This window comes from Pelophylax lessonae, assembly GCF_965119305.1.
Source record: "Pelophylax lessonae genome assembly, chromosome: 2".
Taxonomy (NCBI): Eukaryota; Metazoa; Chordata; class Amphibia; order Anura; family Ranidae; genus Pelophylax; species Pelophylax lessonae.
Genome location: NC_138769.1, coordinates 305,948,608 through 305,971,243, shown reverse-complemented (window position 1 = coordinate 305,971,243; position 22,636 = coordinate 305,948,608). Strand labels below are relative to the sequence as shown.

The window sequence follows — 22,636 nt, the reverse complement described above, 5'->3', positions numbered from 1 at the left end:
TAGGAAATTGATGCTGCTTAAAGTAAAACTGTGACTGCTTGCTAATATCCTGACATATTTTAAAGGGAGCTTTTACATTATGTTCGAACCTTGATATATCTTTTTATTCATTTACAGACAGTGGCTTGCAATTCAGAAGCTTAGAAGCAAAATCAAGAAGAAAGTAGATACCAAAGCTAGCAAAGGGAGAAAAGTGAGGTAAGTGCCACAGTGTCTGTCACCTTTGCATACAAAATGCGCAGATATGTTTATATTTGTGTTTAGACACCTCACAAATTATATTAAAGTGGTTGTAAAACTCTGAAATGAAAAATGAAGCAAGCATATCCTTCTATAGTGTGTTCTTGCCTTGATCTAAAGTGCCTAGTGTGATTTCAGTCTACTCTGTCTACCCTCTGCTATCTGCATGAGTCCCTTCCGACGGGTTATGCCTACACCACAGAATCCTGGGATAACCCCCCTTCCTCCAGCACACAGTAGGTGATTGACTGCATTAGCTGTGCATTTTTCCCTATGAGACTGTGTAGAGGGGGATGTGTCCATTCCCTTCACATAGGCTTCAAATTAAACTCAGCTCCTTGCTCTATGCTATGCAGTCTGGGACTTCAGATCCCTGGCCCCGCCTTCTGTAGGAGAGAAAATAGCCTTTGCCCTGTGTACGTTGAACAGCTGTAACAGAGAGAGGGCTGCAGATGAACAGGTACAACTTGTATGTTAAGGGATTTGTTACATCTCTGTGTATCACCTGAGGCTAGTCACTTCAGTGGGTATAAGTAAAGTTTTACAACCAGTTTAAGCTGCTATCACTGTTTTTATGGGCATGTGCAATACACACTTACATGCTAAGTTCACCTTTAAAAAAATAAACAAAATAAAATGAAGGCATGTCTTTTCGCAGGTAATAAAGTGTGCATTAATTTTTTTTTTCTGGAGCCTGCAGGGCCTTGTACCGATGCGGGGATACTGCATAATTAATCTCAGTATAGTTGTCTGCCTGTACAGGCAGTTACTGGAGTGCAGGAAGATCAGTGAACTACGGGAACCCTCACCAACACCCTCACAGTTCATTGAGAACTACAAGCCATCTGCTGCAATAACAGACGGTAGTTGTAGTTCATTCATTCGCACATTGCTGTGAATGAATGATGCGGTTGTGTGGGAATAGCCCTGCATGGCTGCGTTCTTTTTAGATTGTTACAGCAGGCGTGGGGAGAAGATCCCTCGCCGGCTGCCACAGTGGGGGGGATAGAAGGGGTGCAGGCAGGCAGGTGCTGTTTGGTAACATGTTACACCCTCACATGTTACCAAAGATTAACTTTTCCTTTAACCTGTTGCTGACCGCCCCAATTACATTTACTGCAGGGCACCGGGTCCTCTGTGCAGAATCACGTACATGTACGTAATTCTGCAAAACGGGTCCAGGGCACTGCAGGAGCCAGTGAGTGGGTCTGGCAGACTTATTGTCCGCTGGCAGACTTATTGTCTGCTGGCACCCAGCAATTGTCCGGGAGAGAAGCCTAATGGCGGTTAATAAGGCAGACGGGAAGTAGGGAAGGTAGTGATCTTGTGTTTCTGCTAAGCAGGAACATGAATTTTTGCCTTCCTCCAGTGCAAGCACCTCCCCCAGAGTTAGTAAACACTCCCTAGGCACCCCTTTAATTCTTTGATCGCCCCTGATGTTAACCCCTTCCCTGCCAGTGTCATTAGTACAGTATATTTTTAGTACTGATCACTGTATTAGTTTCACTGGTCCCCACAAAAGTGCCACTTATTATTTCTCCGCCGCAATCTTGCTTCTTTAAGTCGCTTACTAGTAAAAAAAATAAAATTCATAAAAATTCCATAAATATATCCTATAGTTTGTAGACGCTATAACTTTTGCGCAAAACCATCAATATATACTTATTGGGATTTTTTTTTTACCAAAAATATGTAGCAGAATACATATTGGCCCAAAATGATGAAGAAATTTGATTTTTTACAATTTTTTTTGTTGGATATGTTTTTATAGCAAAAAATAAAAAATTTTTTTTTTTTTTTTCAAAATTGTCTGTCCTTTTTTGTTTAAAACTAAGAACCACAGAGGTGATCAAATACCACCAAAAGACAGCTCTATTTGTGGGGAAAAAAGGACATAATTTTATTTAAGCGTTGCAGGACCGCGCAAAAGGAACGTAGTACCGTATCGCAAAAAATGGCCTAGGCTTGAAGGGAAGGTAGTAAACCTTTCCAGAGCTGAAGTGGTTAAAAAAGGCAAATGACTAATTATTAATATTCTCTGAACAGGAATTCTATATGACAGGTGAATATATTGTCTGCTTGTTTGTTTTTAAATGCACTGTAGGAATACATTTTATAGCACAGACTTTAAGGCTTGTATCAAGAAATAAAGTCTTCACTGTGTACCTGTTACATGCAGCTCTTACCTTAGTGACCAATACTATTATTCTGGCAGCATTAAAGCAGAAATCTAAACCTTCCTTTCTCTTGCACAGTCAGTTCTCCTAACATGTAAATATAGTTTTCGTTTTTAGCCTGATGGGTTGTTCTTTAAGGCCCTGTTTAAACATCACTTAGCAGGAACGCAGGTCCCCTTTAGAGATTTAAAAAGCACAATTCACATGGGGAAATACATGTCACCAATAACACAGGCCATTCACTTGAATGGGCTTCCATATATGCGTTTGTAACGTCAAGGAAGCTCAGGCACCAAATATTGTCCCTGAGCAAGGCTACATGCGCCTTTTCCCGTGATTCTGCCCATGATCCCAAATTGCCTATATGTGAGCGGGCCTAAAGTTGGATACACACTATACAACTTTTGTTGTTTGATTTCTTTTAGATTTACCTTCAACTATGTAGTGCAAGGGCCTGCCGGATTGCATACAAATTGAAAGTGTTTAGGTTTGACCTCATATTATATGGTTTTGGTAAATCCAAAGGAAAAAATCCCTCTAGAACATCAACAGGGATGGCTGCCTAAGCAGCCAGTATGGTTCATTAGAGACCCCACCTACTGTTTGGGTCTTTTATATGAATGGAGGAGCACTCCGCAGGACTGAATGACACAGCTGCTCTTCATAAATGTGAGTGATTTCCACAATGGAGACAGAGGGCTAACTTTTCTGATGATTTAGCTGCCCTGTTTTTGTAGTTTTTGAAGTGCAAAGAAGCACCCATCCACATGTTTACTTACCTTATGCTTCCATTTGGCTGCAAGCAAAAAGAAAAAGCCCTGTGTTGCAAATTTTCACTTAAACAGAGGTAGGAATTTTCTCCTCAGTCCAATGTGACAGCGCCTAAGCAGAAAAACACTAGCTGATGCTGAAGTGCCATGATTAAGCTACGTGCCTTCCATCTATCTGGAAGTATGGGATAATTCTCTTTGGTGTTGTCAGCTGACCAAAGCAAGGAAAGGTGAGCATGTATTGCTGGGAAGGGAAGGGTGTCAATTTACTGAACCGGTTTCTTTGCCTTGCATGGGCAAAGAACAGGTTTTTCTTTAAAATCAAGTTACAAGGGATGTGTTTTGCTTGGACAGTCCTACTACACGTTAATTAAAAGAAATTGTAGTTAAACCAACTTTCTAAATCCATATTTGCAGATAAGGCTACTTCAGTCACATTGAAACATGGTAATATATTATGCTTGAGATATGTTTAGTAGGAGTTTTAACAGTTAACACATTTTGTGCTGCTCCAAAGCAGCCTTCAAGTAGCTCTAATCACGGAGATATGCCTGAATGATAAAAATGATGGTTGGCAGTGTCAAAGACTGTGCAAGCTCATTCACGCCGAGGCTTTTTAAGAGAGTTTCATAGATGGGATTTAGTCTGAGTAGGGTGGTTTTGACTCTTTTACGACAGCGGCCAACATCACTAATAAATTTTTTCTGACGTAGCCGCACTTGTATTGAACTCTGCAATGGCAATATACTGTTGCTGCTTGCAACTTTAAAGTAATGCTGTTCCACAATGCAAAGCTTTAAAGGCCAATTTGAAAAAAAAAAATCCCACGGTGTAGCTAGCAAAATCTTCTCTATGGATACAATAAGGAGCTGTCCAATTATGTGCTGTGATTTAAAATAATATATTTTCATACTGTTAAACTGTGCATTTCTGAACTTGTAATAAAAAGCGAGGATATGTCAACATCCAGCCTTTAGTTGCAACCACATCAGATAGAAAGTCATACAAGCCAGTCTGGGTCAGTTGTGGCATAGTAATTTTTAAGATTGATGTTCTTGGATAATTTATTAAAAGAGGAAAGAGCTGCTTTGTTGGCCTGAAAAGCCTGTAATTATTGGCTATCAATATTCTTTTCTGTCAGCATCACACATAATTGGATGTATTCATGATTCAGTCAAAAGCCGCTGACAACATCACACAACTGAGTCACACTCTCGAAGCTTTTGAAATAATGCAGCCCCATCTTTGTGTGTGTGACATAGACTGTACTTGTTCACTGAGATCAAGGCCCTAGCATGGCAATCTTATTACCCAGTTCTAGATAACAATTGAGCAGACCCAGCCAGATCATCAGCAGAGTGTTGATCAAAATGTTCAATTACAATTTGAGCGAAACATCCATCTTTTGTGAAAAGTTTAAGCATGTTATACTTTATATCCAGCAAGATACATATAAAAAAATCTAAATACAGAATGTCATGGATTTGCGGATTCTGAGTCCTACAATCATAAAACGGCTTTGCGGTGTTTGTTCCCGTAGAAAAATATAAAATTCACAATACACCAAACCACACATGGATTTCAGACAACAAAAATGACGAAATGTATTTGTGCTAGCTCAAATAAAAGAATCTGTAAAAGTGTTTCTCCCCTCCTTGCATTCTGCTTATGAACAATTGGGTGACCTGTTAAAAGGTATCATACCCCATTAATCATTGTTTTTTCTGTTCTAAATATTGTTTAAAGCTTTTTTTTATTTTTTAGAACTCCTTATTTAGGCATTAGCATTCAGAAATCATTATTTTATGGAACTCTCTTGTTTCTAATTTTGAGAAGATTTGTTTTCTCCTGTACTCCGGCTTAAAGTATGTGTGAGGATCTTCATCATGTTATTGCTTTGTGTCCTGTTACCAAATTATACATGTGATGTCACTGGGGTAATCATATAGTCAGTCAGTTTGACCTGAATGTTTGGAAATAATAAAAATATAAAGGAAAGGGGCCTGGCACTAAATTTGTAAGTAAGTGTACAGATGTGTCATAAAAGCGTAAAAAGTATTTCAATTTTTTGCAACCAAAATGGGGTAACATCTACTTTATACTTGGCCTGGTTTATTGAATCAGTTTCTGTTATATCATGTGGATGGCCAGGTGTGCATGTGCGTCGCTTACCCAGGAAAGAGATGGCACCAGTATATAGAATGGGAAGAAGGCAAGCCAGCAGTGGCAGTGTGATGCTTTGGGCAATGTTCTGCTGGGAAACCTTGGGTCCTGCTATTCATGTTAATGTGAATGTTACTTTGCATACTACCATAACACCCCTTCCATGGAAACTGTAATCCCTGATGGCTGTGACCTTTTTCAGCAGGATAATGCGTCCTGCCACACTCCAAAAAAAGTTCAAGAATGGTTTGAGGTGTTGCCTCTAAATTTTCCAGATCTTAATCCAATAATTACCTGTAGAATGTGCTGGAAAAACAAGTCTGATCCATGTAGGCCCCACTCCGCAACTTACATGACTTAAAGGATCTGCTACTGACCGCTTGTTACCAGATACCACACCATACCTTCAAAGGTGTAATGGTTACATAGGTGGAAAAATGACACTAGTACATCTAGTTCTATTAATAAGTGGTGTCTATGCTTCAACGGGTCAGGGCTGATTTGGCTGCAAAGGGGGGATAGTCATAAAATTACCCTCTGGTGTATTTTTCAGTGCTCTCAATTTGCAATTTTATTTATATACAGTTGGACGGGTTAATTCGATTGGTTAGCAAGCTGGTTGGTGAATTGAGCTGGGAATTTGTTTTTGTTTCACATGCATTGCCCTTTCATGTGCTCTTTGCTATGAAGGCCAGTTATAAATGGGGGCAGGGGCCATTTTGTTGTTGTATACTGCTGAGTGGACACACTGGATGCCCTTGCTGCCAGTGTGTTATGAGTTGGGCGTCCACTGTGCCCCCAAGGACCTTTAAGGAGGGTTGAGCTCCCTCCAGGCTTACCTGCCCCCTATCTATCTGTTAGAGTGCATGTGCTTCCACTGTGGAGACTCATAGATTTCAGGAGTTAGGACTGCAGGTAATACAGGGTGCCGTGAAGTGGCCCTGCAGCTTACACATGCATTTGCAAATGTGGGCTAACTAAACCCCTGTTTCTCTTATGTCCTCCGACAGTCGCCGCCCACTCACAAGTCTTCACCAATGGGTATTGACCTTTGCTCCGTAGGAGTAGCTAGGCAACAAGAATTGTTAATACAAAGCTTTTAACATAGACACACCCCTAGGGGCTGTCCCCTCAGTCAATACCTCCCTGCACCAGCATCCCCAACTCAGTTTGACTTTGCCTAGCTTAGGAGTAGCTGGCTATCCTGTGCTGGGGCTCAGTCTCAGCCTTCTACCCTTTCTTTGATTTTATTTCAAGTATTTTTCTCTTTTCCTTGCTAGCTGTTATTTTGTCAGCCTTAGTTTAGGGATCTTCTGATGAAGAATCATCATGCGGAGCTGGGTCTCGGACTGGTCGCCCTGGATCCCAGGGCTGAGAGCCAGATGGATCCCCAGCCTGCCATCGAGCGTTCAGCTTAGGTTTTGCCCTGGCACATTGAACGACCCATCCCTGTTCGCTGCAGGGATGCTGCCTGTGAGGTGGCTACCTCACTGGACGCCATGACTGCGGTCCACAAGTGTCCTGGCTGCGGCACTCCCTGTCTGCCCTGATAGCGATTTGTCACTGGAGACGGCTCCCCACGCCATCTGGTACGGTAAGCACCTTCTGTGTGGGGACCTTCTGTATGGGTGTCAGTCTGTGGCTGTGTATTACCCTCCATGCCTGTGTAACTGCGGGCTCCCTGTCAGATCCCTGTGTGGCTGCACTGCCTGTGGGCTGCGAGGGGGGGCCATCCTGCTCTGCTGTTTAATATGCTCTGGGTGCAGTTTGTGTGCAGACGTGTGTGTGCGGCGGTCGCTGCGGCGATCCGCCATTTTATTTGCCTGTATACTGTGACCGGCCCTGTCCCTATGCAGCGCCGTGTTTTGGCGCCATTCGCCGCCATATTGGCGGGCGATACTCATCATGCACATGGCGGCGCCATTTTGTTGTAGCCTTTTCCCTCGGCCGAGTGGCCATTTTGCTGGAGCCTTCCATAGGCTATATCAGTCAGTCAGCATTGCATCACTTCCTCTTTCTCTGGGAACAGCGATCGGTGGCAGCAGTCTGGTGTGCTCTCTCCAGGTTTTTACCTTCTTGTCCTGTCATTCCTTGCTCAGTATTGTCTATCCCTGCGGGGTCAGTGCATACAGCAGTGTGCGGTGGGCTGCGCTCACCGTGGTATTAAAGGGCCAGTACCTTTATATTTTTCTGTACTGGGGCATGGATTCTTAGGATAGCGAGTTTCCCCCCGCCCTGGTGGGGGACCAGGGGGCTGCTGCACCCCCCGAGGGGGCCGATCTGACCACTGTAGTGGCTTCCTTAGTGTCTCAGGTGCAGATGCTGCTGGCTGAACGATCCGCAAAAAGGGCCAGGTTATCCATTTCCTCTGATTCAGAGGGCGGTGTGGCTGCTGTGGCTGGCGTACCCTTCTCGGGGTCCCGCTCATCTTTGGACCTTGTTGGGTCTGAGGGGGAGCCTGAGGTGGAGGGGGTTGATGTTTCTCCCCCTGGCTCGCCTGAAGAGCTTGCACTCATGAATGAGCTGATTGCTTCCATAAAGGACACCTTGCACCTGGAGGATGAGCCTACTCCTCCTGCTAGGATGTCTTCCTTTGGAACACAGAGGGCTCGCAAATCAGCGCAGGTTTTTCCCTGCCCTGCTGAATTTCACCATACGGTTAATGAACAGTGGCGCAATTTAAAGAAGCCCTTTACTGTGCCAAATAAGTTTAAATTGCTTTATCCGTTTGCACCTGCCACCGACGAGCGTTGGTGTGTGGCGCCTCCGGTGGATCACACGGTAGCCGTTTTGAACAAGGCGACTGCGGGGCCTTCTGAGGATACCCCGGTTTTCCGGGACCCTACGGACAGGAGAATAGAGTCTCTTGCCCGTCGTGCCTATATGGTGGCTGGTTCTATGCTGAAGCCTATTTTTGCTTCCATTATGGCGGCACAGGCTGTTGCTGATTGGACCAAGATGCTCAGGCGCACCTTGGCGGCTGATTCCGCTCCACCTACCACGTTGGCTATGGTGGACCAGATCCATCAGGGTGTCATGTACTTGTGCGATGCGGACTTGAATTTAGCTCCCTTGGCTGCGCGCCTGTCAAGCGTGGCGGTACTGAACCGTCGTCTGATTTGGCTGAAAAATTGGTCGGTCGACCAATCTTCTCGCAAGACGCTGGCGGATTTTCCCTACGCGGGGTCTCGCCTTTTTGGCGAGGCTTTGGATACCCTGATCAAAGGGGTTACGGGGGGCAAGAGTACTCTCCTGCCCCAGTCTTACAAGCATAAGTCTTTCCGTGGTAAGCGGAATTCCTCGTCTGGGCCCTCTCAGGGGTCCTTTCGTGCCTTTCGGTCACAGTCCAAGGGCAAGCCCTTCAAAGGCCAAGGCTCCCAGAAGAAGCCGTGGGCGGGGAAGCAGAAGTCCGGCCAGTCCGGTTCGACTTCCCATACCACTTCGCCTGAAGGGGCGCTCTCACCCGTTTCTGGGGTGGGGGGACGTCTGCGCGGTTTCCTACAACCTTGGCTGGCCCGCGTTCGGGACAGGTGGGTTCAGGAAATCGTTCAATCTGGTTACAAGATTGAATTTCTCTCTCGGCCAGCGGGCAGATTTTTTCCCTCAAATCTTCAGCTGTCTCCGGAGCGCTTGCAGGATTTGCACCTAGCGGTGCGGGACCTGCGGGCCCAGGGGGTGGTGGTCCCGGTGCCTCATCGGGACAGATTTCGGGGGTTTTACTCCAATCTGTTCACTGTGCCCAGAAAGGAGGGCAAAGTGCGTCCGATTCTGGACTTGAAAGCTCTGAACCGCTTTGTGCGGGTTCGCAAATTTCGCATGGAATCCCTGTGCTCAGTGGTGACTGCCCTGAGTCCGGGGGAATTCATGGCCTCCATCGATCTGAAGGATGCGTACCTACACATCCCCATTTTCGAGGGTCACCAGAGGTACCTTCGATTCGCCATTGCGGAGGATCACTACCAATTCGTGGCGTTACCTTTCGGTCTCGCTTCGGCTCCGCGGGTTTTTACCAAAGTGCTGGCGTCGGTTCTGGCCCTGTTGCGTGCACAGGGCATTGCTGTCTTGGGGTATCTGGACGATATCCTGATAAGGTCAAACGCCAGTCAGAGCCTGGTGACCGACCTGTCCACCACGATGCGGACTCTGCAGGAGTTCGATTGGACCATAAACATTCCGAAGTCGACTCTGTGTCCTTCGGTTCGCCTTCCCTACCTGGGAATGATTCTGGACTCTGTCCAAGCGAAGGTCTTCCTGCCGGAGGACAAGCTTCGGACTCTTTTGGACGAGGTCAGGTCCCTCAGGGACAACCGCCACTCGTCTCTCCGGACATGCATGAGATGTCTAGGTTTAATGGTCTCGTCTTTCGAGGCGATCCCTTTTGCCCAGTTTCACACGCGGGGTCTCCAGGCGGAGATTCTGACCGAGTGGGACGGGCGACCGCAATCCCTGGATCTGCGGATCTCGTTGAGCCACGACACCAGAAGGGATCTTCTGTGGTGGCTCCAGTCCCCGGCGGTGTCGGGGGGCAAGGCTTTTCGTCCATTGTTATGGACGGTGCTCACCACGGATGCCAGCCTGTCGGGCTGGGGTGGTGTTCTGGGCGTTCTGTCCGCCCAGGGAACTTGGTCGGAGGGGGAGTCCTCCCTTCCGATCAACATTCTGGAATTAAGAGCGATAAAGCTTTGCCTTCTGAGATGGACGGACCGGCTTAGGGGCCTTCCAGTTCGGGTTCAGACGGACAATGCCACCGCGGTGGCTTACATCAACCACCAAGGGGGCACCAGGAGTGCCCGAGCGGCTCGGGAAGTAGCCGACATTCTGTCTTGGGCCGAGACGCACGTCCCGGCGATAACGGCAGTTCACATCCCGGGGGTGGAGAACTGGCAGGCGGATTATCTGAGACGCCAGACCCTGGACCAGGGAGAATGGTCCCTTCACCCGGATGTCTTCCAGATGTTGTGCGCGAAGTGGGGTTTCCCAGATGTGGACCTGTTCGCGTCTCGTCTGAACAACAAGGTGGAAAGGTTCGTGGCAAGGACGCGCGATCCTCGGGCAGACGCCTCAGACGCGTTAGTGGCACCCTGGCATCAGTATCGTCTGATGTATGCCTTTCCACCGATTCAGCTGCTGTCCAGGCTTCTTCGCAGGTTAGCCTCGGAACCGCACATGGTGATTCTGGTGGCGCCGGACTGGCCTCGCCGGTCCTGGTACGCAGACCTCGTAAATCTGGCGGTCGACGCTCCGTGTCGTCTGCCACTTCGAGAAGATCTCCTGTCTCAAGGGCCGATATTCCATCCTGCTTTACAGTCGCTGGCTTTAACGGCCTGGCTGTTGAAAGCCAGGTCCTGAAGGATAGGGGTCTCTCCCCTGAGGTCATTCCCACTTTGATCAAGGCTAGGAAAGCCTCTTCGGGGAAAATTTACTACCGTACTTGGAAAGCGTATTTTGCCTGGTGTGAGTCCAGGGGGTATTCCCCTCGCTCATACTCGGTGTCGAGAGTGTTGGCTTTCCTTCAAACGGGCGTGGACCAGCGTTTGGCGTTTGCCACGATTAAGGGTCAGATTTCTGCGCTAGCCGTTCTCTTTCAACGCTCTGTGGCGTCTAATTCATTGGTTAGCACCTTTGTTCAGGGGGTGCGACATTTGGCCCCTCCTAGGAGGGACCCTTTACCTCCATGGGACTTGAACTTGGTTCTGTCCGTGTTGCAACAGGCTCCCTTTGAAAAGATCAGGGAGATCTCGTTGTCTCTGTTGTCCAAGAAGGTTGCCTTTTTGGTGGCATTCATTTCGGCTCGCAGGGTGTCAGAGCTGGCGGCTTTGTCCTGCAATTCTCCCTACCTGGTGGTCCACAAGGATAAGGCGGTCCTGCGGCCTAACCCATCTTTTCTTCCGAAACGTATATCGGAATTTCACCTGAATGAAGACATTGTCTTGCCTTCGCTCTGCGCGAAGCCTAAGCATCCGAAGGAGGTTGCCTTACATTCCTTGGATGTTGTCCGGGCGATCAGGGTTTACCTGTCGTCCACTAAATCTTTTCGCAAGTCGGATTCCCTCTTTGTCCTTCCTAAGGGACCTCGGAAGGGCATGGCGGCGTCGGCTGCGACCATCGCCAAATGGATCAGACAGATCATTGAACAAGCCTATGCCTTGAAGGGGAAGGTTCCTCCCTTCCCTGTGAAGGCGCACTCTACCAGGTCTTTGAGTACGTCTTGGGCTTTCCGGCATCAGGCTTCTGTGGCCCAGGTGTATAAGGCGGTGACTTGGTCGTCCGTTCACACCTTCTCAAAGTTCTATAAGGTGGATGTTCAGGCATCGGCTGATGCCTTCTTTGGCCGTAAAGTTCTCAGTGCGGCAGTTTCCTAGGGACCCTTGTTTTCGTGGGCCCTTGGTTGTTGGGGTGTTTTACCCCTGGGTTACTTGTTTTTCCTGGGTTGTTGCTCCTGTTGAGCACGTTTTTCCTGTTGCCAAGTTGGTTCTCTTACTGTGGTAAGGTTCCTTTCTCTGATGTGGGTACTGCGTTGACTTTCTACGGTTGCGTCTCCCACCCCTCATGTCTACACTGCTTTGGGACATCCCATTGGTGAAGACTTGTGAGTGGGCGGCGACTGTCGGAGGACGTAAGAGAAAACAGAATTTTTGTAAAATCTTACCGTAAAATTCCTTTCTCTGAGTCCTCCGACAGTCGCCGCACCCCGCCCCTCTTTTGGGGTTTTTGTGTACTCTTACTGCTATGCTACCAAACTGAGTTGGGGATGCTGGTGCAGGGAGGTATTGACTGAGGGGACAGACCCTAGGGGTGTGTCTATGTTAAAAGCTCTGTATTAACAATTCTTGTTGCCTAGCTACTCCTACGGAGAAAAGGTCAATACCCATTGGTGAAGACTTGTGAGTGGGCGGCGACTGTCGGAGGACTCAGAGAAAGGAATTTTACGGTAAGATTTTACAAAAATTCCGTTTTTTAACGCATACTGTTGGACAGGTTTATTTGATTGGCTAGCAAACTGGTTGGTGAATTGAGCTGGTAATTCGTTATTTTTGTTTCGCAAAATGATCTCCCTCTCTCTGGAGTCCATGCCTCTGTTAATACAAGAAAGGACTTTGCTTGCTTTGGAAATCGCAGCTTGGCATTGCATGCTATTATTACGCTTAGGATCTACCAGAATACCCAGATCCTTCTCTGCTATGGATTCCCCCAGTTCTAGTCCCTCTAGTATGTATGATGCATTTATATTCTTAGCCCCCAAGTCCATAACTTTACATTTATCAACATTAAACCTCATTTGCCACATTGTTGCCCAATGAAACAGTGCATTGAGGTCAGCTTGTAAGTTGGAGACATCCTGTAAGGAAGTTATTCCACTGCAAAGCTTGGTGTCATCTGCAAAGACTGAAATGGTACTTTTAATTCCAGACCCTATATCATGTATAAAGGTATTAAAAAGTAGGGGTCCCAACACTGAACCTTGGAGGCTGTGTCCTATTGTACTTCAGGGAAAAAAATTTTATGGTAAGTTAAAACTCCTATTTTTAGGTATGCTGTGTAAATAGAAACATAATAAAGTGGAGTTGTCTTCATTTTGACTGCTTTTTGAGGTTAAAGTTGAGTTCCACCCTCAAAAGTGACTTTGGCCCATCCGCTTACTCTGTGTCACCCGAAGAAATGGATAATGACGAGTTATTTTTTCTGTTTACTTACCTTGTTTTTGAAGAAAATATACTTACCTTCCTTCCTCTTCCTCGCTCTGTGGACATGGCCACCGCCGTCACTTCCTGCTTGCGTTGACTTCTGGGAGCTAAACGTCATCGCTCCCAGGAGTCAATGCGCCTGCACCGGCCCCGCTTGTCAGTTCTGGTGCAGGTGCGTCATTCCCTGCTAAATAGCTTCTGGGCATGCCCAGAAGCTGTGCAGGGATGACGCGCCGCACCCGGAAGTGATGAGTGGGGCCGATGCAGGGCATTCTTGGACCGAAGAGGACACCGAAGAGGACTCCCTGGCTTCAGCTGCCCACACCTGAGATGGCAGCGCTGGACAAGAAATTTTCAAGGTAAGTATTTCTTCTAAAACACGGAAGTATCGAATGTTTGGGCATAGGTTGGGATTTTAAAGGTACCGTTTTAACATAACCAATATGACACAGGAGATTGAGTGATCTATTGTTTTCTTAAAAATATAGCTTTATTGTGTACAAATAATCCCAACAGTGGGATACATGATCATATATCAAACAGACATGATGACAGACAAAAAATAAAATATAAAATTGTGCCATGATGGCGAACATCACAGTATCAACATGTAGTCACAGCCTTATTTGAGTGGGTGGACTCCCCAAGAGGTTGCTGCCGGCCTGGGCCACCCTAGCCGATATGCAAACCTCTAGTGTATCCGACTTCCACTACCCGACATGTTTCGCGGTGTGAACCGCTTCCTCAGGGGTATAAGGAATTAACAGTGACCAACTAGAGAGGTAACAGGAAAAAATAACATTAGCTTCATAGTTATATAGTACGTACTTTAATATCATATGATTGAGTTGTTGCGAATATCGGTATGTGTCAAGAATGGAGTGTTGGGCCGTGGCCCCTCCACCTTCTGACACTTGCACGTCATATATTCGATCATAGTTACCACGATTACTTACATAAATAACAGGAAAGTTTATTTACACTGACGTGCAGGCCGGAGCGCATGCGATATTCCCAGGTGATGAGACTGATGTATCACAAACATCCAAGGTACACGTGCTGGGTGCCAACTAACGTCCCCCAGGCGAGCATGGACGATCACATGTAGAAGGCAGCTTTGTTGACCCCTGTTTTATCCATCTTGTATATGTCTGAGTCTTTGGGTGACCATGTGGGTTCGAGCCTTCTGCTACTGAGGAACATTGGCCGGGTTTGTGTCAAGCACCTCTTTTATATCTTATATCAACTATACATATACCTCCACAGATATCCAGGGGATCACTTGGAGACCCGAACTCAACGGGACAATTCCCTTATGGATATCCTATCGCTCCCTATGTTCACAATTCCTCCATATCCATCGTCTGACCAGTGTGCTACCTGCTAGCCTTTATCTTGGTAGGTATTGAGACATTTATATACTGCTATTACTTTCAACAACCACCATAAAGTTCTTTTTTAACCCATGACAATAACATATGGCTAATGATAGCTATTTAATGGGTGGATAAATGTCTATCTTAAGCATTTTATCTGGTTTATGTATGGAATACGTTCTAGTATCTACTGGCACTTATTGCATTGATTCACTAGTATGGAATATACTCTCTACCATTTTAGGCAAAGCTGCCTTCTACATGTGATCGTCCATGCTCGCCTGGGGGACGTTAGTTGGCACCCAGCACGTGTACCTTGGATGATTGTGATACATCAGTCTCATCACCTGGGAATATCGCATGCGCTCCGGCCTGCATGTCAGTGTAAATAAACTTTCCTGTTATTTATGTAAGTAATCGTGGTAACTATGATCGAATATATGACGTGCAAGTGTCAGAAGGTGGAGGGGCCACGGCCCAACACTCCATTCTTGACACATACCGATATTCGCAACAACTCAATCATATGATATTAAAGTACGTACTATATAACTATGAAGCTAATGTTATTTTTTCCTGTTACCTCTCTAGTTGGTCACTGTTAATTCCTTATACCCCTGAGGAAGCGGTTCACACCGCGAAACATGTCGGGTAGTGGAAGTCGGATACACTAGAGGTTTGCATATCGGCTAGGGTGGCCCAGGCCGGCAGCAACCTCTTGGGGAGTCCACCCACTCAAATAAGGCTGTGACTACATGTTGATACTGTGATGTTCGCCATCATGGCACAATTTTATATTATATTTTATTTTTTGTCTGTCATCATGTCTGTTTGATATATGATCATGTATCCCACTGTTGGGATTATTTGTACACAATAAAGCTATATTTTTAAGAAAACAATAGATCACACAATCTCCTGTGTCATATTGGTTATGTTAAAACGGTACCTTTAAAATCCCAACCTATGCCCCAACATTCGATACTTCCGTGTACTCAATTAGGGATGTGGTACCTCATGATACAACTCACTATTCTAATGAGCTAATTTTGCTATTTCTTCTAAAAGATAAGTGCAACCTGGGACAGTTCAGAGGCTATCCATTCTGAACTGTCCCGGGGGTATTGTTATCTCAAAAACGTTTTCGAGGGTGGAACTCCGCTTTAAAGGAACAGATTGCTCACCGTTTCAGCCTTTTCTGCTATTCGAATTTACAATTGCTTAGTTGGGGTCAAAGTGGGAGGTGGCTATATGACTGCACTGCCCTTCCTTCCCCCCTTGTTATGTACAGCAAAGTGTAAAGAATGATTTGGGCAGAAATAGGGAATCTACAGTGCAGTGTACATAAAGAAGAACTGTGGAATTCGGCATATACAGGTGCATCTAAAAAATTTTTAATATCATCCAAAAATGTATTTATTTCAGTAATTCAATTCAAAAAGGGAAACTCAAATATTCTATAGATTCAATACATACAGAGTGATATATTTTAACCAGTTGCCAACCGCCCATTGCAGATATACTGCGGCAGAGCGGCTTGGCTGCGCAAAATCACGTATATCTACGCCGAGACCGCGCTCCCACTGTAATTAAGCACAGCGGGAGGAGTGGCGGCGATTGCCACCGGCCTCTCGCAATCGTCAGAGAAACTGACAGAAGACCTGCCTGCTTATGTAAACAAAACAGGCGAGTCTTCTGTCACACAGGCAGAGAGATCTCAGCTAAGCGGAAACTTTGAGCTCTCTGCCTGTCACAGAACCCATCCCTTCCACAGTGAGTAAGCATTGTTAGGCATTCATTAACCCCTTTGATCACCCCCAGTGTTAACCCCTTCCCTGCCAGTGTTATTTATACAGTAACGGTGCATATTATTTAGCACTGATTACTGTATTAATGTCACTGGTCCCCAAAAAGTGTCAAAAATGTCAGGGGTCCGATCTGTCCGCCGCAATGTCTCAGTCCCGCTAAAAATCGCTGAAAGACGCCATTACTAATAAAAACAAAAATAAAATCTCCAAAAATCTATCCCGTAGTTTGTAAACACTAACTTTTGTGCAAACCAATTAAAATACGCTTTTTGGGAATTTTTTTAGCAAAAATATGTAGCAGAATCCAAATTGGCCTAAACTGATAAAAAAATTTTACTTTTTTTTATTTTTTATTTTATTGGGAATGTTTTATAGCAGAAAGTAAACAATATTGTTTTTTTTTTTTCAAAATTGTCACTCTTTTTTTGTTTAAAGCGCAAAATCTAAAAACCGCAGAATAAAATAATCAAATACCACCAAAAGAAAGCTCTATTTGTGGGGGAAAAAAGGACATCAATTGTTTTTCCGTTAAAGTAACGCAGTGTCGAATCGCAAAAAATGGCCTGGTCATTAGGGGGGTAAAACCTTCCGGGGCTTAGGTGGTTAAACATTTCTTTCTTTTAATTTTGATTATTATAACTTACAGCTAGTGAAAACCCCAAATTATCTCAGAAAATTAGAATATTGTGAAAAAGAATATTGTGAAAAAGTTCAATATTGTAGACTCATGGTCATACTCTAATCAGCTAATTAACTCAAAACACCTGTAAAGGTTTCCTGAGCCTTTAAATGGTCTCCCAGTCTGCTTCAGTAGGCTACACAATCATGGGGAAGAATGCTGATTTGACAGTGCTCCAGAAAACAGTCATTGACTCCCCTCACAAGGAAGGTAAGTCACAAAAGGTCATTGCTAAAGAATCTGGCTGTTCACAGAGTGCTGTATCCGAGCATATTAATGGAAAGTTGAGTGGAAGGAAAAGTGAACAGGGATAACCGTATCCTTGAGTGAATTGTGACGCAAAAGCCATTCAAGAATTTGGGGTAGAAATACAAGGAGTGGAGTACAGCTGGTGTCATTGTTTCAAGAGCTTCTACATAGACGTATCTAGGGCATGGGCTACAACTGTCGCATTCCTTGTGTCAAGCCCCTCTTGAACCAGAGAAAACGTCATAAGCGTTTTATCTGGGCTAAGGAGAAAAAAGACTGGATTGTTGCTCTGTGGTCCAAAGTCCTTTTTTCGGATTAATATAAATTTTGCATTTCACTTGGAATTTAAGGTCCCAGAGTCTGCAGGAAGAGTTGAGAGGCACAGAATCCAAGTTGCAAGAGGTCCAGTGTGTAAGGTCCAAGTTTCCACAGTCAGGGATGATTTGGGGAGCCATGTCATCTGCTGGTGTTAGTCCACTGTGTTTTATCAAGTCCAAAGTCAGCGCAGCCCTCTACCAGGAAATTCTAGAGCACTTCATGCTTCCCTCTGATAATCGGCTTTATGGAGATGCTGATTTTATTTTCCAGCAGGACTTGGCACCTGCCCACACTGCCAAACACCTGATTTATTGATCATGGTATCACTGTGCTGTGGGGTATTGTCAAGAGGAAGATGAAACACTAGACCCAACAATGCAGGCGAGTTTAAGGCTGCTTTCAAAGCAACCCGGGCTTCCATAACACCTCAGCAGTACCACAGGTTGACTGCCTCCATGCCACGTTGCATTGATGCAGTAATTCATGCAAAAGGAGCCCCGACCCAGGTATTGAGTACATACTTTTTTTAGTAAATCAAAGAAGGAAAAACCGTGCTACATATAATAAATAAAAACAAACCAGAAGTGCAAGCAGCAACTAATCTGTAAGATATGAACACAGTTCCAATACAAAAATAATTAAGTTGCGCTAAAATAATAAACATAAAAGTCCATAAAAATAATGTGATAATCCAAATGAGTGTCACATAAATATAAAAAGTCCAACAACTGTGATATATTAATCCGCATAAGTGCTGATATCATCCATTACCTTGAAAAGCGAACCTGTGTGTGAACACCGCCACCAAATGATTGAAAAACTCCCTTACCGAATCATATGGACCTCACATTACACAAGGTCGCAAACGCTTGTGGCTCCATACCCAGCCAGGGCTTTTTGAAACCTCAACAAGGGTCTTCCACCTCGATTCACCACACTCCTCAGTACAGTGTCATGGATGTTACCCAAAAACCAGAAAGCTCCACATAGTGCAAACATAGTGTAAATATTAGTGTTCAGATAAAAATAAATTGCACTTGCAATATCGATGAATAAAAACCGCCTAAAATTGTGTGCGTAGGCCGACACACAACTACCTGTCCTTCCAGGATTCGAGGGTATCTGTGACCTCAGTGTGACGCTCCGCCCTATGCATTTCCTCATACGTTGACATCATCCAGGGGCACCTTACTTTTCAGTAAGCCAACATTTCTGTATTAAAAATCTTTTTTTTTTTTTTGTTTTTTTTGGTCTTTTGTAATATTCCAGTTTTCTAAAATACAGAATTTTGGGTTTTTCACTAGCTGTATATCATCAAAATAAAAAAAATCAAAAGAAAAAGAAAAAAAATGCTTGAAATATATCACTCCGTGTGTAATGAATCGTTATAATATGAGTTTGTTTTTGAATTGAATTACTGAAATAAATCAACTTTTGAGGATATTCTAATTTTTTGAGCTGCACCTGCATGGCACAGCAACCAGAATAGGTAAAATAGGTAATGTACAGCACAGCATACAGATTGATTTGGTATGGAATAGGGAATGCACAATACAGTGTACACAATGAGGACATTTTGGCATACAAGATATAAACATGAATAAATAAATACATAAAAGGTTGCAGCGCTAAGTCCAAACAACTCATTACAAGTGGAAGACGATATTCTCGGTCAATGTAGTGTCAATGTCAATGCTTAATGCTCCTGAAGAAGCACGTGGCGCGAAACGGCCTTAAGCCACCAGTCAGTTTAGTCTGGTGGCTTTATATGCAAGTGCCATATATGTTGTTGCACTTCATGGATCTCCATTTGTGTTTTGTACATTGTTTTTAATCATTGTGGAAGTTTTAATAAATACTACACCATGAGGAGATCTCTTTTCTCTCCTGCCTGTTAATTTGCCACTCTGGATTTAACATCTGAGGAAAGCACGTCCGGTGAAGGGATAAGAAGATCATTCTCCGCTTGATTTCTCTAGCTTCGTCTTACACGCTTTCTGCTGTCCTGAAAAGACAGCACATGGGTCTGGTGAGTGTTCACTTTTTACTTTGATGGAGAAACACTAGTTGATGTCGGTATTGAATTTACATTGACACAGAATATCGTCTTCCACTTGGATTTATGAGTTGTTTAAACTTATGTTCCATTGATGGACTTGATTTTTCAGACACTTTTTTCAGACACTTTTCATATTATTGTTTAGCGCTGCAACCTTTTATTTATTTCACTGGTGTTTGTATGTTCATACTGTTTTGCAAGCTTCTATTCTTTGTGGATTAGGCGCTGACATTTTTCTTTTTAAGATAGAAACAGGACCTATTGTAATCCTTGTTTCTTAATTTTTCTATGGAATGGCACATGGGGCTACTGGGGGCTGCCATGAGTATGGACCAGATGTAGAAATGAATTGGCCAAGCAGAGCAGAGTCAAAGCATGTGCACCGCTGCCTTATTTATTCCTTTGGTTGGGCCCTACTCTGCTGGAGGAGCCATGAGTCAGAGGAAGGAGAGAGGCTGTGGTGTACGTGCACTGTAGGTGCAAGATGCAGTAAAAGGTAACATACACTTTACAGAAGACATTTTTTTTTTTAAATTGGGACCATTAGGTTTGTTTTTCTATTTTAATGTAAGCAGGTATGTTTTTTTGATAGACAGTCTTAATTTTTCGTAATTGCTGCTTATAGGCACAGCCCAAATGAATGGCAGCACCAAGAGTGTCTCGGGACATTTCCTGAACCTGGATGTAGGTGATGCTTTCATCTGTTAAAGGCTTGCACTTGCAGGACGCTCACTGTTGCACTATATGAGGTATCTCTTTGCCACTATGTTTGATGCTACCAGAAGACGCTGTTAGCCACTGCCATCCAGCCTGTTTTTAGGGAAGTACCTGGCCAGGGGATACAAGACTCTGTCAGCAGAATGAAAAGGAAAAGTAATTTCTCTTTCATTCATCGACGTAACTAGTGGTTTATATTGCCTCCTCCAGGAGTAGGACAAGGCAGAACAAAAAAGACCTGGCTACGCCCATAGGCTGTCCTCAGCTGGTAGATAACCCCCCTCTCTGCTCTAGGTAATCAGTTTTCATCTGTCTAGTCAGGAGTAAGGACCTAGGCTCCCGGCTGGGATCTCTGGCAATTTTCTCCTTATATCTTTTTTGTTTTTTCCTCTGGGGTGTGGAGGCTGTGGCACGCAGCATGTTTACTATGGCTGGTTCGGCATTGCAGCCAATCTTTGCCTCAGCCCTGGAGTCTCAGACCCTAACGGAATTGGCCAAGGTTTTGCGCCAGAGCCTGGGGATGAAGCAGGTCCCCACTGCTTATGTTGATTTAGCGGACCAGTTGGTCTATGGGCTGCATTTCATTTGTGATGCAGCTTTGGATCAGCTCCTGTGCTGTCCAAACTTTCTGTTTCAGTGGTGGTGATTAAGCGTGTGCTGTGACTTAGCGGCTTGGTCTGTGGACCAATTCTTAAAAAAGCTCTCATTGATCTTCCCTTTCAAGGCGATTGCTTGTTTGGGGCTACCCTGGATGACCTCATTAAGGGTATCGCAGGGAGCGGGGGAGTACCTTCCTTCCACAGTGAAGGAAAGGGGAAAGGAGCCTTGCCACAGAAGGGAGCCCTCCTCAGCCCATAAAAAAATATTTTGTGCTTCAGGGACGGAGAATACGGGAAATAGATCTTTTAAATCTTCCCCGGGAGGTTCCAAGCAACCTTGGTCTGCTAAGCCTAGAGCTAGCTTCCCCAGATCACCAGACGACTCCTTCAGTATGAAGGTCTGCCCTCACCCATTATTGGGGTGAGGGGACATCTTCGCTAGTTTCCGGCCCCATGGACTTCTTTGGTGGGTGTCAAGGAGATCCTCAAAATGTTTATTTTGGGGGTACCCAGAAAGGGGGACAAAGCTTGTCCTTTTCAGGTTTTTTAGGTCCTGAGTCTCCTTGTACGGATTTAATTCCTGCAAAGGTTCAGGGGATGTCTAAACTACCTAAGGTCCCCCCCTAACCCTGTCCAGGGAATTAATTTACCTAGGCCTGATTCTATTTCTGACCAGGGTGGTCCTTCCTCTGCACAAACTTCAGGGACCACAGGCCATGGTTCACCTGCTGCTGTCACAGAGATAGTTCTCTCTCCCATTTTGCTTACAGGTTTGGAGTCTGGTGGTCTTACATGCAGCTCCTTTAGCAGGTTTGTCTGTACAGAAGGATACCGATGTTGGTGATGTCACGGGGTCCTCTGATAGATGCTGCAGGCATCCAAGGGCCGCGGAAAGCCAGTATCTTCCTCAGATAAGGCGGCTTCCGCAGTTCCTGCGAGGATTTAAGAGCGAGGATCTTCCAATAATCCTGGCGGCTTTAAACGTCCCTTGGGGGCTTCCTCTCAGAGAAGACCAGTTGTCCCAAAGGCTGATCTACCATCCTACTGTACAGTCGCTGGTTTTAATGGCTTAGCTATTAAAAGCCAGGTACTGAGGGATAGAGGTCTGTCTTGATCAGTGATCCCTACTATGGTGAAGGCGAGGAAGTCGTCTTCCAGCAAGATATACCATTGTACGTAGAATGCATACATTTCTTGGTGTCGATTGGCGCTCATTCTTTATCCTCTTTCTGTGGCTCAGATCTTAACCTTTCTTCAACAGGGCGTTGATCAGAAGTTGGCCTTGAGTACCATCAAGGGCCAGGTGTCTGCCTTGGTAATCTTCTTTCCGTGACCCCTAGCCACGCACTCTTTAGTTTGTACCTTCATTCAGGGGGTTTGACATGTGGCCCCACCTGTACGGTCTCTTTTGCCACCGTGGGATTTAAATTTAGTGCTTTCGTTTCCCAGAAACCTCTATTTGAGAATATTCAGGAGATTCCCTTGCCTATGTGATCCCAGAAGGTGACATTCTTAGTGCTATTACCGCGGCCTTCAGGGTATCGGAATTGGCGACATTATCCTATCAAAGTCCCTATTTAGTGGTCCAAGGGGTAAATTGGTTCTTATCCCTGTCCATCATTCCTGCCCAAAGTTGTCTCTGACTTCCATTTGAATGAGGACATTGTGTTACCTTCCTTGTGTCCCAAGCTGGCTCATCCCAAGGAATTTGCTTTGCATACCTTGGATGTGGTTCGTGGGATTCGGGTGTATCTGGCAGCTACTGAGTCTTTTCGAAGGTCAGACTCGCTTTTTGT

At 45.1% G+C, this 22,636-nt stretch overlaps 1 protein-coding gene across 2 annotated transcripts in view; it reads left to right on the top strand.

Moving 5' to 3' along the window:
• The window catches only part of AATF (apoptosis antagonizing transcription factor), a 252,007-nt gene that overhangs the window by 146,251 nt on the left and 83,120 nt on the right, over positions 1-22,636 (top strand). For both annotated transcript variants that reach the window (XM_082244714.1, XM_082244715.1), the window contains exon 10: positions 118-198. In XM_082244714.1, the coding sequence (XP_082100840.1) occupies positions 118-198 (81 nt within the window). The remainder of the gene's footprint in view (positions 1-117; positions 199-22,636) is intronic.